The 15,722-nt window shown below is 42.9% G+C and overlaps 2 protein-coding genes across 2 annotated transcripts in view; both read left to right on the top strand.

The window, feature by feature from the left end:
- Window positions 1–11,375, top strand: part of NPHP1 (nephronophthisis 1 (juvenile)) — a 17,977-nt gene extending 6,602 nt beyond the window's left edge. Inside the window, exons 11-19 of the mRNA XM_009885998.1 lie at window positions 270–344; window positions 1,054–1,164; window positions 2,805–2,887; window positions 4,103–4,179; window positions 5,016–5,112; window positions 5,512–5,624; window positions 7,900–7,973; window positions 9,457–9,501; window positions 11,097–11,375. Coding sequence (XP_009884300.1) covers window positions 270–344; window positions 1,054–1,164; window positions 2,805–2,887; window positions 4,103–4,179; window positions 5,016–5,112; window positions 5,512–5,624; window positions 7,900–7,973; window positions 9,457–9,501; window positions 11,097–11,375 — 954 coding nt within the window. The remainder of the gene's footprint in view (window positions 1–269; window positions 345–1,053; window positions 1,165–2,804; window positions 2,888–4,102; window positions 4,180–5,015; window positions 5,113–5,511; window positions 5,625–7,899; window positions 7,974–9,456; window positions 9,502–11,096) is intronic.
- A 1,921-nt stretch (window positions 11,376–13,296) lies between these two features.
- On the top strand, window positions 13,297–15,571 carry MALL (mal, T-cell differentiation protein-like). The gene is made up of 4 exons (XM_009885999.1): window positions 13,297–13,398; window positions 14,519–14,686; window positions 15,029–15,151; window positions 15,509–15,571. Exons 1-4 carry the CDS (start codon window positions 13,297–13,299, stop codon window positions 15,569–15,571), a joined length of 456 nt encoding a protein of 151 aa, XP_009884301.1.
- Window positions 15,572–15,722: the final 151 nt, after the last annotated feature.

Here is a 15,722-nt window from a genome sequence, read left to right on the forward strand (position 1 = left end):
GCTGCACTGATCACTCTTAGGGGAAAAGGGACTATTACTGGTGTATATGAAGCAAGGATGATTGGAAAGTTCTCTGTGGCTTCAGAGAAAACTCCCTCTGTAGTCCTTTAAACTGAAAACATCTGATAAAGTTGAAGAGAAAGTGTTAATTTTATCTTTGTTGTGTACAGAGTGTTGGATTAATCTGGGATAATACTGCATTTTCTTAAAGCTGCATAGCTTTCCAGAAAAAGTTGTCTTAGCTTTTTTCACCACTTATAATCTTTTAGGTGCTGAGTAACATTCACACAGTGAGAGCTACGTGGCAACCTAAAAATCCTCAAACATGGACCTTTTCTCCAAGGGTAGGTTCTTGCTCAGGGAGTGACGTCACCAGTAATTATCTGTTTCCAGCTTCTTATTTAGTGATATCTATTGCGTCTGGTATTCATGTTGAAATAAAACATACTGCAATCAAAATGAACATGCAAAAAAGAAAAGGACTTGCTGAAGTGCATGAATTCAAACTAAACCAAGTGTTTTAGCAAAAACGCTTTGGAGAAGAGAGATGGGGGGGAGAAAAAGTAGCGGAAGGGACTGGTGATCTAGCCGGTGGCACTGGTTAACTTTGAGTTGATATCAGGCGCAAACTTCATGGTGTTCATGGAGAAGTGAAGAGACCAGGCACTTTTGCTTTGATTTCATTAAAAAAAGAGCACGTGCTTCCATGTTTCAGGTGCCACACTCACAGCAGTTGTCATGTTTTACCCCATTGTTGCTGTGTTCTTGGAGGGAATTAAGTGCTTTTTGATATCTAAAGTTCTTTAATAGCTTGTCATCACACACAAATAAAGTACCTTGGTAGCATAGTGGTGTTTCATGGCAAGATAAAGAATAAGGGGAGCAAGGTTTCAACTGAAATTGGTTCTCCACTCATCATTTTCTTTTATATGCAATGGGATTGGGTCTGAGTTCTTATGTGAATGAGTGATGGGTTTGATGGCCTTTAAAAATTAAAGTTTTTTTTAAAAAGGTACATTCACTTTCTTTTTTTTCCCCCACTCTTTGTATTAGGTAACGGGCATTTTACCCAGCTTGCTGGATGGTGACTGTTTTGTCAGGTCCAACTCTCTGTATTCAGACATTGGTATATTATTTGAACTTGGCATCACTTATATTCGCAATGTAAGTGTGTAAAGTTGCAATATAAATCATTCCAAGCACAGGTTTATAAAGTGAACCATATTCGATGTTAAGCTCCGGTATCCCAGCAGCAAACTGTGACATCCAAATGGAAATTCAGCTGAACTTTTTCTAGCTTATAGCTTATAAGATTGTCTTCCTTTTGGCTTCTTGGAGGGAGGGGAGACATGTTGGGTTTTGGAACTACTAGTTCTAGTCTATGTTTAGAGAGTAAAATACTTTCTGACTAGTGGACATGAATGTACTGAACTTAAACTGAAATAGTTTCTGTTAGTCTGCCAAAGGTCTTACGTGATTGCAGAGGACCAATTCTCTCTTCACTCCCGCATCGTTTTTTCTGTCTTTGTGATTCATTTCAGACTGCTGTGCTATATATGAAAATTTTAACTGTTTAAATAGTATGGACACTGGTTTGTAGCGATTTTGCGATTGATACAGATATGTCTCAGATATGCTTCTGAAAAGTACAGTGGGTAGTGAGGCAACAGAGGGTACAGCCCATAGGAACTACCGTAATAGAAGGCAGATGCATGCAGGACCATAAGAAACACTAATATTTGGAGGATACAGTGGCTTTCCAGAACAGGTCACTGTTCTGAAAGATCTCAGCCACTTTGTCTACAATACTGACTCGAGTCTTGCTGCCTCTTTCCGAACACTTGCATTTTCATTACAGTTGCAATCTTCCTCAGGTGAATCTTGGCAATCATGTAAATCATGGGTGAAAGATGGAAAGTGGGGTAACCACAGTGGTTAGCAAGCAGGGTATTCATGGTGGGCAACAGAATTCTGAAAAGATGTCTAGAGAAGTTGCAAAGGGAGTATTGCTGTATTTTCCTCGTGGGGGGATGCAGAACTGTTGTGCAGGGAGACAAGCAGAGTGTACATCTGTAGGGAACTGGACTGTTTAAGTCCCAGTGATGAACAGCATGTTGGTAAGTGATTGTTCACGGAGACCCAATGGGGTATAACGGCCCTCCTCATGCTAATTGGAGTAGTCAGGATTATGCAAAGTTATCTGCTTCTGCTTACAGTGTAAGTTTAAGTGAAAGCTGGAGTGTTTATAAGTTCTTACCTGCTATGAGTGCTTTTGGGGTCTGGAAACGGATGATCTGGCATGCAGGATCAGCTTCCTTTCCCAGGTGCTGTCTCTGGTACTATGAATAAAGCCTTCTGATGCACAGGGTCACTGGCTTGGAAACGGTTGTCTCTGGAATCAGATGGGTAAATACTTTGGGGATATTTTTTTTTTCCTCTCCTTTCTGTCCCGCACTCTTTAGAGCATCTGTGCAGGTTTGGGGGGTTTTACCTTTGTATCTGTGCATTTGTTCTTTTTCAGGAGCTTGATATACTTAGATTTCCATTAAACGTGTATTTCTTGGCTTTATAAATCTTCGTGTCTTAAATATGCTCACGGATGATCAACTTCAGCAAAACTGTATGCGCTGTTTGGTAAACGTCTTCAGACACCTGAGAATGCGACATAGTCAATGTTTGCTTACCACATATCTGGGTTTTTTACCATTTTAATGTGATTAATCTAAATAATTGTGCTTCAGTTACTCATTCTGGTTTTGCTGCTCAAGTTATTTATGTTTCTCTTTTTTTTTTTTTTTTTCTAGTCAACTGGTGAAAGAGGAGAGCTAAGCTGTGGCTGGGCATTTCTGAAGCTTTTTACTTCTGATGGAATGCCTGTTCCTTCCAAGTAAGTTTATTACGTTTTCCTTCTCTCCCCCCCCCCTTATATATGTATGTATGTATGTACATACTGTAGGCTAAGAGTAAAGTTCATATTTCATACTTAGACACTGATAGGGGCAGGTGTAATCCAGACTAATGTGCAAGTTGTACTGGGTCTTTCAGTGAGAATGCTCGTCCTGCTTCCACACCCAGTGTGTGTTCTACTAAGTTTGTGTGGGAAGTGTTCCCTGGACCAAACGTTCAGGTTTGAAATGTTGAAAGTTAGTATGTGTTTAAAAATATTCTTCAGTGGAATTTTAAAACTATGGAAGTGTCTGAGTTAATAGGGAGTGACAATGTCCTTTTTAATTCTGGCTCTTCTTTGTGTGTGCTTTGCTGTATATCCCTTTCTCATATAAAAATTAGGAGATCGGTGTTTACAACTTGGAAGCGGGTAAGAGTTGTTGTAAAGGAATCTCTTACCATTCACTTGGAGAGTGTAATAGGCTTATATTTTTGCAGCTGATTTATGATTAGTGCATGGGTCCAACAATCTTAAATAACAATCAAATGTATGTATTTCTATTTTAAATGTATGAAAGCTTTCTGTTAATTTACGGAAATGATTTGTTGTAGACTTACAATACTACACATATATATGTGTGTGTGCGTGTATTCTGAATATATTTGGATTACAGGGCAAAAAAAATACCCACAGGAGACCTCTACTGTTGTATAAATCTCTTCTAAATCTGATCGCTAACATAGGTTTGCTATTCATTAAGTTAAACATAGTATCTACAGAGTGAAATTGCATGCTTGCTTCAACGGTGACTGACTCTTGACAGAACTGGGATTATATTATTCTTCAACCTTTTAAATCTTCCATATCTAAAATTTGCTACCTAAGCGGTGACTCCTCAAAAACATTTTAGTGAAACAATTGCTAAGCTTCGTGTAAGAAAAATATTGGAGTCATGTGGAAAACAATCCATGTTGCTAATTTATTTTAAAATAATGAACTAGTTTCCCAACATAATACAAGTTTCAATATTATCATTTGAAGCTTGGTTACTTAATTAGGTGTAGTCATTTCATATAAAATACTAGTCATAACATCAAGCACCATGTCTGTTTTTTATTTGAGATAGCAGGTTTCTTTCTCTCTCAGAAAGCGGTTGTGCTGTTCTCACATGTCCTTAGATCTTGTTATTTTAACTATGCTCCTCTTCTTTCACAGGATGTATGAGCTGCTATTAAATGGTGGTACTCCCTACGAGAGAGGAGTTGAGGTTGACCCATCAATATCAAGAAGAGGTATGGTTTCTCCTAAACATTATATAAATTAAATGATACAAAAAATGCTGTACCTAATTTACAACATGCAGTGCTCAGCCGGGGCTCTCAGTAGCATGCAGTCATCACAGCCTGGTTTTGTTTCGTGTGCTGTCATTTTGCCTAAGAGGGAGTTGATTGTTAGGGCTGGTGAGATTCAGAACTATCTGCAAGTGCTAATGTTTCTGTAATTTCCTGTGTCTGCAGGTTGAGGATTATTTCTGATAAATGCATTAAATTATTTCTTTAACTGCACTTAACGCTTCTTGGCTATGGGGTGATGGTACAAGGCTCAGCAGTGACACTGGTCTAAATAACTCCCAAGCCAAGCTGTTCAAGCCCCATGTCATCAATCCCATATAACTTATGTGCATAAATAAGCTACAGAACATCTATACTGGTTCTTCCCTGCGGGGCTAAATAAAGCTTCACTAAGAGTTGGTTCAGACAACAGACCACCTGTGTTTTAAATAAGGGTGGCCATGGCTTTCCTCTGGAGGCTGTAATAACATCCATTTGCCACATGCTGCAAGCTATAGAAGGCCTTTACCTTTTGGGTTTGGACACTTACCTCCACATTACTCCACACATATTATGAATCCACCATCCTAGAGAGAGGTAATAGCTTATGTTAGACCAAATGTTGATATAGCTGATAGGTTGATCTATTTTCAGGTGTTCAATTCCTCCTGGTTTTTAGACCATTACAGTTTTAGCAAACCATCTCTTGCCAAATTTAAATGTCCATTCTTGTAATATGATTCTTAATGTTTTTTCAAAATGATAGATTTCATATCGGGTATTTATTTCTAAAGCAGGTAGTGGTGTTTTTCATCAGTTTATAACACTCAAGAAACAGCCTGTGCTTGTAGTGAAACTGAGGTCTTTAAGCGCGCAGTCAAAAGACATCCTGAAGTAAGTATTTGTGGGTGCTGCCATAAAATGAAAGAGTATTTCAGATAGTCCAGAATGGTCCCAGAGATCTAAAGTGCTCCCCTTCACTGGAACACTGGCTATGCAAAAATATGTGGGTTGCATCACCTGCATATTGTACTCGATCTCTGATTTTGTTGAAAACAAACAAAAAGTCTTTAAGTTTAGATAAGATTGCAAGCTGCGACAGCCAGAGTCTGGCTGTTGTGGCTGTATCAATGTGCACCTTCAGAAGTTATGACAGGTTCATGGAGATGCCAAAATGAGCTAATAATTGACATGACATGAAGCTGTCATTACCCTCAAGTTTTAGTGAACAATGCTTTGTAGGAGCAGTTTTGAATAAAAATCTTAGCTGCATGTTGTTTATTTTCCCAATAGTTTGCTACCAGAAACGTTAATTGGCAGTATGTGCTACATCCATCTCTTGATATTTTATCGACAAATACTTGGTGATGCACTCCTCAAAGACAGAATAAGCATGCAAAGCACAGGTAAGAATTGCTGTTGTGGAGAACTCCATAATGGAGAGTGTGTTGCAGAAAGATCAGGTTCCTAAAGAAAATTGCCCTCTGCAGAGTCTCTTGTTTGCACGAGAAAGCAGGGGTAACTCACTGATACAGGGTACTCGTAGAATTTTGTTCCCTGGTATTGCTGGCACTGACTGACCATCTTGCGAGGTTAGGAGGTCATGCTCCCTGTGTAGAGGATTTCAGTGCATCAGTGCATTAATTTTCAATCTGTAGGTGTTGTGGGGACAAATAGAAAGCTGTTTTCCCTGCTTATAAAAGAGAACAGCCTCTTGTTGTGAATACCACCACTCGGTGTGTTTGCATTTCAAACTAGTAATATTTCAACTCGCATCTAATGTGTTGCCCTGTTTGACATCAGTTCACATCGCAGAATGCAAAACCCACAAGAATAGTTTTGTTTTCTGTGAAGTATGAATGAAGTGCTTTCAGTGAAATTCTCATTAAAAAAAGCCTATGTGGATAGGTAAAGGCTTATTTCTAAATAAATAAAAATAAATAAAAAGCGAATAAACCTAAAAGATTATTTGGAAGATAAATGTTTTGTTTTCACCTCCCATGTAATGAGAGATTAGACACGCACACAGGTTTACTCATTCATTTCTAGTGTATGCATGTTCTCTGAATTATAGAAGAGATTAGGCAGATGTTTTTGTCTAAGAGGCTAAGTCATCCTCTGTATTTTTTTTTATTATTATTTACTTATTGGCTAATGCAGCAGGGAGAGACAGAAGTGGAAGAGTTCTGGTTTTAGAACTCAGTATCTTGCTCTGATTTTGCAATTCTGTATCTTATTCTTTCCACACCTTTCTTCAACAGAACTGTAATAGTTTATAGTCTTCTCCATTTAAAATCTATCTGAAATATGGAAAAATGACATTTCTTAACTGTACTACAGTTGAATTTATATTGGTACTGCGAAGTGATTTCCTTGTATTTTCTCCCGTCTCTTCTCCAGACTGAATTATCTATCATCTGTTCCTATGGCAAATAAATTTGCTTTTGCACTTACTAACATTTTTAACTTAACAATCTTTCGCCATACTTAGGCATCTGAATTACAGGTTCCACTTTCAAAGGTACTCAGAATTTAATTCCTTTCCTGATTTTCTTGAACTTAAATATATATTCTGAGTATACTGATTTCAGTATCTGAAAGTCAGACCCTTCATAAATTAATGCTTTCTTTAATAAACATCACAGAGAAACTGAAAATGCTTAGTTTTTAAAGGACAGTCGAGAACTGCCATACTTACTTGATTTGATCTTTACAACGTAGGACAATAGATCAGGCTGATGACTTCTGGAGTTAAACTGCATCCATTTGGATTCAGACTTCATTTGGAATGATTTAAAGGCTTTACTCCAGCATTTCAGAAGTTGTTCTGGTAGCCATTTTCTACTTTTCTAGTGTAACAAAAGAAGATTTTTCTTATTTCAAAATCAACTATCACTTTAGAAATAGGCAACTTTAAAATGCCTATTATATTTCACAAAAATAATCAGTTCTGGCTTGTTTCCCTTAAATATTTGTTATTAGTAAATAGTTAGCATTTACTAAACTTTCCATCAACTTCAACATGAAGAAACAACAGTGTACATTTAAATATTTAAAATCACAAGAGAAAGAAAACGCTTCAACCAAAATTCCTCTGTATGTCACTTGTTAGCACTCCTGTAATCTTATCCACAATCTTATTAACTAAAATAATGACAGGACCCCTGCGCTTCTGGACCCCTGGGCTCAAGATTTTCTCTGCTTTGTAACAAAGAGCTTTGATTCCTGCCACTTGCCCCGCTATCTTAAAATCACGCACAACAACACAAGCCAGATTAAGGTAGAGTGAAAGTGTGTTTATTCATAACATCCAAATCAGGTAGCACAATTTCAGATGTTTATCAAAAAGACAGGTGCAGAAACGAGGAAAAACACCTCAATCAACCCTTAGGTTAAATCAGTAAGATCTCTTGCTTGCTGACTTGTAATAAACCAGCAATCGTTTTTTGTCTGTCTCTCCTCTCAGGTTAACTGTTTCTTAGCCACTGGGAGTTTGCTACTGTCAGAGAATCCAGCAGTTAGCTCTTTGACCTTCCCTGCTGCTCTGGAGTATTATTACGGCTAATTTTCCCTTTGAAATATTCTGAGGGGAGGGGATGTGTTGAATACCTTGATGTGTTGATACCTTGAAAATCATCCTCTTTCTTCCTGAGCCTTGAATGCGTTTGTTTTCTGTTTCAGATTTAATCTGTAATCCTATTTTAGCAACTTTCCCTCAACTGATGGATCAGCCAGACCTGATGGATGCACTTCGCGTATGTTATCTACACCACATTCAGTCCATCTCATGTGTCAAGATTTCCAGATAGTTTGCAAAATTTGAACTTTTTTTTATCCTGTGAAAAGATAAATGGAAAAGTCAAACAACAGAAAAATTACAACTGTTTCAAGTGCGTGCAGATCTCTGTGTCTAAGTGCCTTCAAAATTGCACGAGAACGCTTGAGTACACGCAGATGGGATGCAAAGACATAAATGGGCTAGTGTGAGAACTGCTAGCCATGTAGCTGCAGAAAGAGAGTGCTCAGGTGGATTAGCTGCTTGAAGCTTTGTCTGGCTTCTAGGATGGTGCTGCTTTCGTGACAGGTAGGAGCTGACTTAGCTTCTGACTGGCAAGACAGTGCTCACCGTATTTACACTGCGGTCCTTTGCAGGTGTCCTAGTACCAGACAACAACAGCTGAGTTATTTCTGCCTGAAGGACACTACTGTTAGAAGTGTCAACCTTGGGGGTTAGGCTGTATTCCTCCATGCTTGCAGGGTAGAAAAAAAAATAATCAACCTCGGTTGTGATTTTTTTTTTTTTTTTTTCCTGAAAAGTGGATCCCCTTGATTTCATTTATATGGCTCTGATAACTGCAAGTCTCCAAATCCCCACATCTGTAAAACTTAGTGGAATGGCTGTTTGCTTAAATGAACTAAACTGGCACAAGGGAGGAATGGGGAGCGTGAGGAAAGCGGAACTGCAACAGGAGCTTAATTTACTGTGGGATTTCAGTGAGAGAAATTTTTGTGACTAAAAATGCAATTATAGAGTCATAGAATGGTTTGGGTTGGAAAGGACCTTTTTAAAGGCCCTCTAGTCCACCCCCCCTGCAATGAGCAGGGACATCTTCAACTAGATCAGGTTGCTCAGAGCCCCGTCCAACCTGGCCTTGCATGTTTCCAGGGATGGGACATCTACCACCTCTCTGGGCAACCTGTTCCACTGTTTCACCACCCTCATTGTAAAAAATTTCTTCCTTCTATCTAGTCTAAATCTTCCCTCTTTTAGTTTAAAGCCATTAGCCCTTGTCCTATCACAACAGCTCCTGCTAAAAAGTGGGTCCCCATCTTTCCTGTAGGCCCCCTTTAAGTACTGAAAGGCCACCTTACTGTGGTAAGGTCTCCCTGGAGTCTTCTCCAGGCTGAACAACCCCAACTCTCTCTCAGCCTGTCCTCACAGGAGAGGTGTTCCAGCACTCTGATAATTTTTATGGCCCTCCTCTGGACTCGCTCCAACAGGTCCATGTCTTTCCTGTGCTGAGGGCCCCAGAGCTGGCCACAGTACTCCAGGTGGGGTCTCACCAGAGTAGAGGGGCAGAATCGCCTCCCTCGCCCTGCTGGCCATGCTTCTTTTGATGCAGCCCAGGATACAGCTGGCCTTTTGGGCTGCGAGCGCACATTGCTGGCTCATGTCCAGCTTTTCATCACTCAGATCTCCACAATCTCAGTCTGATTTTACGTTTCATTTCATTTTAGAGCGCTTGGGCAGATAGAGAAAGAACGTTGAAGAGATCTGAGAAGGTAATAAATTACAGGTTTTTCTTTCACATATATTCAATCTAATTCGAACTAGAAGCTTTCTGTCAGTTATTGGTAGTTAGTTTTCCCTCTCACCATACATTTATTTAGAAAATGTAGATATGCTAAATGCAGTTCTTAACGTTTCTTACCCACATTTATAACAGTAAACTAGGAGAAGAAGGAAAATGAAATTAATTTGTAACTTGTTGTCAGTGTTTGTACACGGTTGTTAGCGGGGAAGCTATTACAGGCTCATACCCAAAGTGTGGCTCCCTTTCATGATGTGCTTCCAATACTTGACTGGTAAAAACTTCCCACTGGTACAAAAGGGGCTGTGTATGTCCACAAAACAATCTTTCCTCCTTCAACCTCTGAGCTCCAGTCCTCCCACAGTCTGCCTGGAAAAAGGCCCCCAAATTCTGCAAATCTTCCTACCTCAGACAGCTGTAATCTCCCATTTTGGCATATAGACAGCTGGAGAAGAACTGAATTGGCCATGTCACCAGGCTTACCGGTACCTTGTCCTACCTCCTATCCTCTGGACAAAGAGAAGCTGGAGGTAACTGAATGAGAAAAGCATTGGCTCTGGATCCAAGACACTTCACTTGGGAGCAGCAGCAGGATATTTCATTCATTGTGCACGCTGCTGAATAAATACATGAGATCTCCCCGTTTACGCAAAGAAAACAAAATGCTGTTGAGTCAGAATCGCTCTTTCAAGGCCATTCATCCAAAATGAAAGCTGATCTGCTCAAAGAATTAGTAACTCCTCAGTATCCCAGAACCATCCAGTTTTACCTGATTTTTGTCATGTGCCACTCCCATGGTAGGACTGCTGCCTAGCGAATTCTTACTCCTCCTTGCATGGTTATACGATGCTTAGCTGCTAAATCTCCTGCTGAGATGTGAACTGTACAATGCCAGTCATAGCACTTATGTTTTGGGAACATTTCTGGAAGATTCTCGGTGGTCATCGAGTTTTCCAGGAGGCAGTGCTCTCTATGTGTCCTTGCATGAAGGGGTTTTCCTAGCGTGTGTATGGAAAATGAGGCGCACAAATCTTTTCTAGTTAAGCGGTCGTGATTTCTCAGCGTTTGATAATTATACCAGTCTCATTCTTAGTCTCTTGGATTTGCAAGCTGGTCTTTACAGGGGCAGGGTATAATTCTCACCACACACAGAATGTCCTGTCAAGGTGTGAACTAACTGCTTACGGTGTGGCCGTACCTCCTGCTAAGAGCCACATGCTGTGAGGAGCGTGGGATTGTTGAAACTCTCTGCCTAGGGCAGTAGAGAAATGAGTGGAGTTTGGGCTTCCAAGGCGGGGAGGATGTGACACTTCCCCAGGAGCCGTGGATAACAGTCTGTTTGTACCTGCAGAGGCTGGGGGGAATGGTTGTCACACTGGCGTTTTTAGGAAGAAATATAAACATCCCATGAGCATTGTTATCCTGGGAACTGGGGGTTAGTTGAAGGTTTTCTTCTTTGGTTTCTTTTTTTTTTTCTTCTTCTTTTCTGTGTACAATACTTCTGTAGAAGTGCTTGGCAACACCGTGTATTTGCACTGAAGTATTTTCAAATACTTTTCTCTGCAGAGAGATCGAGAATTTCTGAAGTCTCTGTTTATCCTGGTGTACCATGATTCTGTCTTCCCTCTCCTTCAGTCCACTTTCCTCCCCGACTACAAGTGGGCTGATGAAGAGTCTGAAGCATCTCGCTGGAAGGTGATTGCTGACTTTTTGAAAAAGAGCCGAGAGAATGATGGTGCGCTTCAGTATCTGCTGTCGTCAGAAAACACTCACAAAGCCTTTGATATCTCAGAGCTGGCTTACGATTTCTTAGGAGAGGCGAGGGAAAACAATCCTGGAGTGTGAATGGATTACAGAAGACCAATTCAGGCTATGCAAGAATGGGGTAACAATATAAATAAATTCTTACAAAAAAGAAACTATGGGTACTATCTGAATTGTAATGAATATTAACATATTTAACATTTTGAGAGATTAAAATATTTTATCAGTTTAACTAATGGAAATTACATTTTAAATTTTCCTCTTTGCAATGTTAGACAAAGCTGTGGTTGCCTATTGCTACATGTACCTGTTGTAGCCATGTCGAGTGCCATATTTTGCCTAAGCTGAGCAAATGCCGAGGCAGCACTTTTCTCATCTCATGCAGTTTCCAATTAATTTCCAGTTTTGTTTTAAACAGGGTGAACAAAAGACTCTTTGTCACAGTACCCCAGTAGACCGGTAACAGGCAACGAAAATAGCAATAATCTTTAAGAATGCTGCTGAGCAAGGTCAGCCAGGTTAGGAAAAAAGAATCATCTCTTGTCCAATCAGTGGACAGCAGGTTGCTCTGTCTTTAGACTGGTTTACTGTTTTTCTTTCCCACTCAGGAAAAGGTTGGGTTATTCACAGGAATGCGCTTGACCCACCTAATACAAATAAAAGCTGGTGAGAATTCAGGGCATGCCGCGTTTTCCCTGTGCAAGGCCACGCCATCCGGTAGCTCCCCCGGTGCTGACTTTTTAAGGCAGGCTGATGAGCTGCGGAGTATTCCTCAGGTGGACCAGGATGTTAAAGACTTCTTTTCCCTGAGCAGTTTGTAACCACAGGCCATAAGTGCTGCCTGCTCCCACTGGGAAGTTATTAATCTGATTTCTCTTTTGCACTGGAGTCTCTGGATGCTTTCTGCATGGCGATGGTTACGTTGCCACCATATCTGGTGAGGTAGGTGGGCACCACACAGGTGGATTTCAGTCCAAGCCAGGCACTAGTTTTGTCTGGTGTGAAATGTTTTAAAACAAGATCTTTCAAAGACCACAGCACACTGCCTGGAGCCAGCTCCCAGGGACAGCATTTGTAAACTGGAGCCTCCAGAAATGCCACAAAGCACTTCCCCCCAGCCTAGGAGGGGTTGAGACAATGAGATACGTCACAGATTTGATCTTTGCTCTGTATTGCACAAGAGCTTGGCATAGAAGCCAGATTCCTAGGGCATCACTTGGCTCTCCTAACAGAGATAAGGTATCTTATTAGGATGTTGTCTTCCTCCTGCTGCAGAGTATTGCCTGAGTTAGAGAGGACAGAATGACTTCACTAGGCCATAAGGCCTTTCATCCTACCAGTTACTGGTGAGGTAGAGTCCTCTGGAAAAAACAGCATGTGCTTGTCAAATCCAAAGCATGTATGCCAGGCGGTAAAAATTAAAGCTGTCTCGGTAGCTGTCCTCAGACCTTTCTGGGCACTTAGGAGCACACAGGCAAACCCTCCTGTCTTTTACCAGTGTGTTGTCTGTAAAAAATGTTCGGCTACAAGTTTTTGAAAGCTGGATGTGCCCAGTGGGTGCGGGGCAATCTGACAAGAACACGGAGCAGAAACATGAACAGAAAGGGGAGGAGGCAACAACAGTGGAAGTGAAAATATTTCAGGCTTGAAAGAGTGCCAAAGACAAAAATTGATTGCAGGAAATGTTTCTGTCCCGGTGTGGCGTAGGACTTTTTTTCTTTTCACTCTCATTAAAGACCTTGAGTTGATTGTGTGCCAGTGGCGGGGCCAGGGTCCGTCGCTCTCCCATTGCAGTGTTGGCAGCAGGGTGTGTGAAGCCAGCCGCAATAACCAGAGGGTTGCTGAGGGCTCCTTCAGTTGGAGGAAGCGGCGTGGTGCCAGCCTGGGCTGGTTTCTGTGATTACGTCCCTGCGGGTGTGTCAGTTAAAACCCCGCACAGCAGCGGTGCAGGCAAATGTGAGCGGAGCCGAGCCGGAGCAGTCACAGCATCAGCTGAGAAGAGATGGCCTCGGCGCATATCCCTGCGGCCCCGACGCAGCCCACCTTGCCCTCTGGACCCGCCGTCTTCAAAACCATCCCGTATGCATTCATCCTACCGGAGATAGTGAGTATGCCCAGCTTAGCTGCTTTACAGCACCCCGCTAATGGTTCTCGTGAATCTAAAAATCAGGGAGCAGTCTCCAAATCGATCCTGAAGACAGCGTTAATGGGAAATAACATCTTTTCTTTTAGCTTATACTGAATACACAGAGATGGTCCTCGTGATGTAATTTTTTGGAACAGCTTGAGGACAAGATACACTCCAGCACTATTGCAGAGCCCACGCAGCGGTCACCGGCTGCCCTAGGGCTGGGGGAGGCTGAAGAGCTGCCAGCGCCTCTGGGGCAGGAGCTCTAGTTTTCACATAGAAATTGCTTGAAAATGAAGGGAATTTTGTTGACTGTATTAAGTCTTTCCAAGGGCTTGAAGGCAATTGGGTATCTTGTAATCTGTGACATTCCATGAATCTTTCAATTGCTTCTGGGTCCAGAGGGCACTCGGTGGGACTGGCTCAGATAAACACTGGTGTACTTTGACACATGACACAGCGCCAGTGACCCACACAACCTGCGCTCCTCGGGTGCAGTCACAGCAGCTGGGCTTTCCCGTCTGCCTCCTGTGCCAGCGGGCTCAGCTCCTCACTGTGAACCTGGGGGACTTTCATCCACCAGAGCTGGAGTGGCACAGGGTGGCGTGAGCTTATCCAGATAACCCCACGTGCAATTCGGGCACAGAAAATATTTTATGTGGACCAAGAGCAAGCGACTCATTCTGGGCTGGTGCACAGAGTCAGGAGGAGACTTCCTTGTGCTGTGATTTCAAGCCCAGGAGATTAACGAGCAGGCAGGGCTGGGCCAACGCAGCCGTAAAAGCATATTTTCTGGCTTCACCACCGAAGCCCTCAGGGTGAAAAGTTTCCTTGCGTTGAACACAGCAGCAAACTTTCCCCTTTTGTAAGAAATATTTTGAAGTATTTCCTAAGAGCGTTCAGGGAAACTCGTGCCAGCTTGCGGTGCTGCTGTTGTGCCAGGGTGCTCCGGGAGGCTGGTCCACACTGCCTGAAGACACAGGGCTTCCCATGGCCACTGGGACTGGCCCGGGAGGGAGGCGAGAAGGGACTTGAGGAGGAGAGGGGCTTTCCCCATCCTGCTCTCATAGGAGGCACCTGTCTTTGTTCCTGGCAGCTCTGTGGGACCTGGGTGTGGATCCTCGTTGCTGCTACCTCCGTCTCCTTACCACTGCTGCAGGGATGGGTGATGTATGTGTCCCTCAGCTCCTGCCTCATCTCCCTGCTGCTCCTCTTAAGTTACATCTTCGGCTTTCACAAAAACAGCGAGAACTGGAAAGTACTGGTAAGGAGGGGCTGGGACACTGGCAGATGTTGACATGGGCACAAGACCACTGTGACTGGTGACAGGTTAGCTGGCCAGCTGCCAGCCCTTCTGCAAACAAACAACCCTTTCCTCCTTTTGCCTCGATTGGAAATGCCGAGAGAAGCGGTGCTATGCCATGCGTGCTGCATGGGAACAGGGGAGGGTTTAGCATGGTACGAGGGTTTGGTCCCAGCCCCTATCCAGGTGAGTGTCCCCCATTTGAGCACTCACATGTGCAGAGGATGGACCTTGTCCTCAGGGTGAATCAGAGAAGGACAGTCCCGGGCAGGCTTTGATCCTCATCACTCCCTTGTTCTGCAGGACAGCTTGTACCACGGCACCACAGCCATTCTGTACATGAGTGCTGCTGTTTTGCAAGCCAACGCAACCATCAACTCTGAGTCCCACTCACCACTTTACTACCAGCTCAACAGTGCCGCATCGGTGAGTCTGTCCAGAAAACCCAGCAGGCCAGAGCGCCCGCAGTTCTCCTTGGGGAGACACAGGAGTGAATATTAAAGCCACAGCAGAGCCATCCCAAGCCCAGCAGCGTCACACTGGCCAGAGCTTCAGCTCCTCATCTCTGTTGCGTTGTGCAGCCAGCATGGGCTTCTCAGGGTCCAGTAGCTCATGGACAGCCTTGCATGGCTGCCTCCTGGGCAATGCAAGAGGCTTTGCCTCCTCTTTGAGACTGGAGAGAGGTCTAGGCTGGGAGGTTTCCACAGGTCAAGAGCACCAAGAGCAGATGGGGTTAGATTCTCCCAGCTGACCCCAACTTTTGCTCTTCTTCCTCTTGTGCAGTTCTTTGCCTTCATCACAACCTTCCTGTACATCCTCCATGCCTTCAGCATCTACTACCAGTGAGCCCAGCAGCACTGGCTTCACCTCTGCAGGATGAGGGCTTTCCCAGCAGGAGGGATGCAGCTGTCTTCCACTGAGATGTCCCTGGCCCAGCCCTGTCATCTATCCTGATGAGAGGGCCATTGCTTTTTCACTTCATTAAAAGAGAGATTTT

Source organism: Charadrius vociferus, unplaced genomic scaffold (assembly GCF_000708025.1).
Source record: "Charadrius vociferus isolate BGI_N301 unplaced genomic scaffold, ASM70802v2 scaffold455, whole genome shotgun sequence".
In the NCBI taxonomy this organism is placed as follows: Eukaryota; Metazoa; Chordata; class Aves; order Charadriiformes; family Charadriidae; genus Charadrius; species Charadrius vociferus.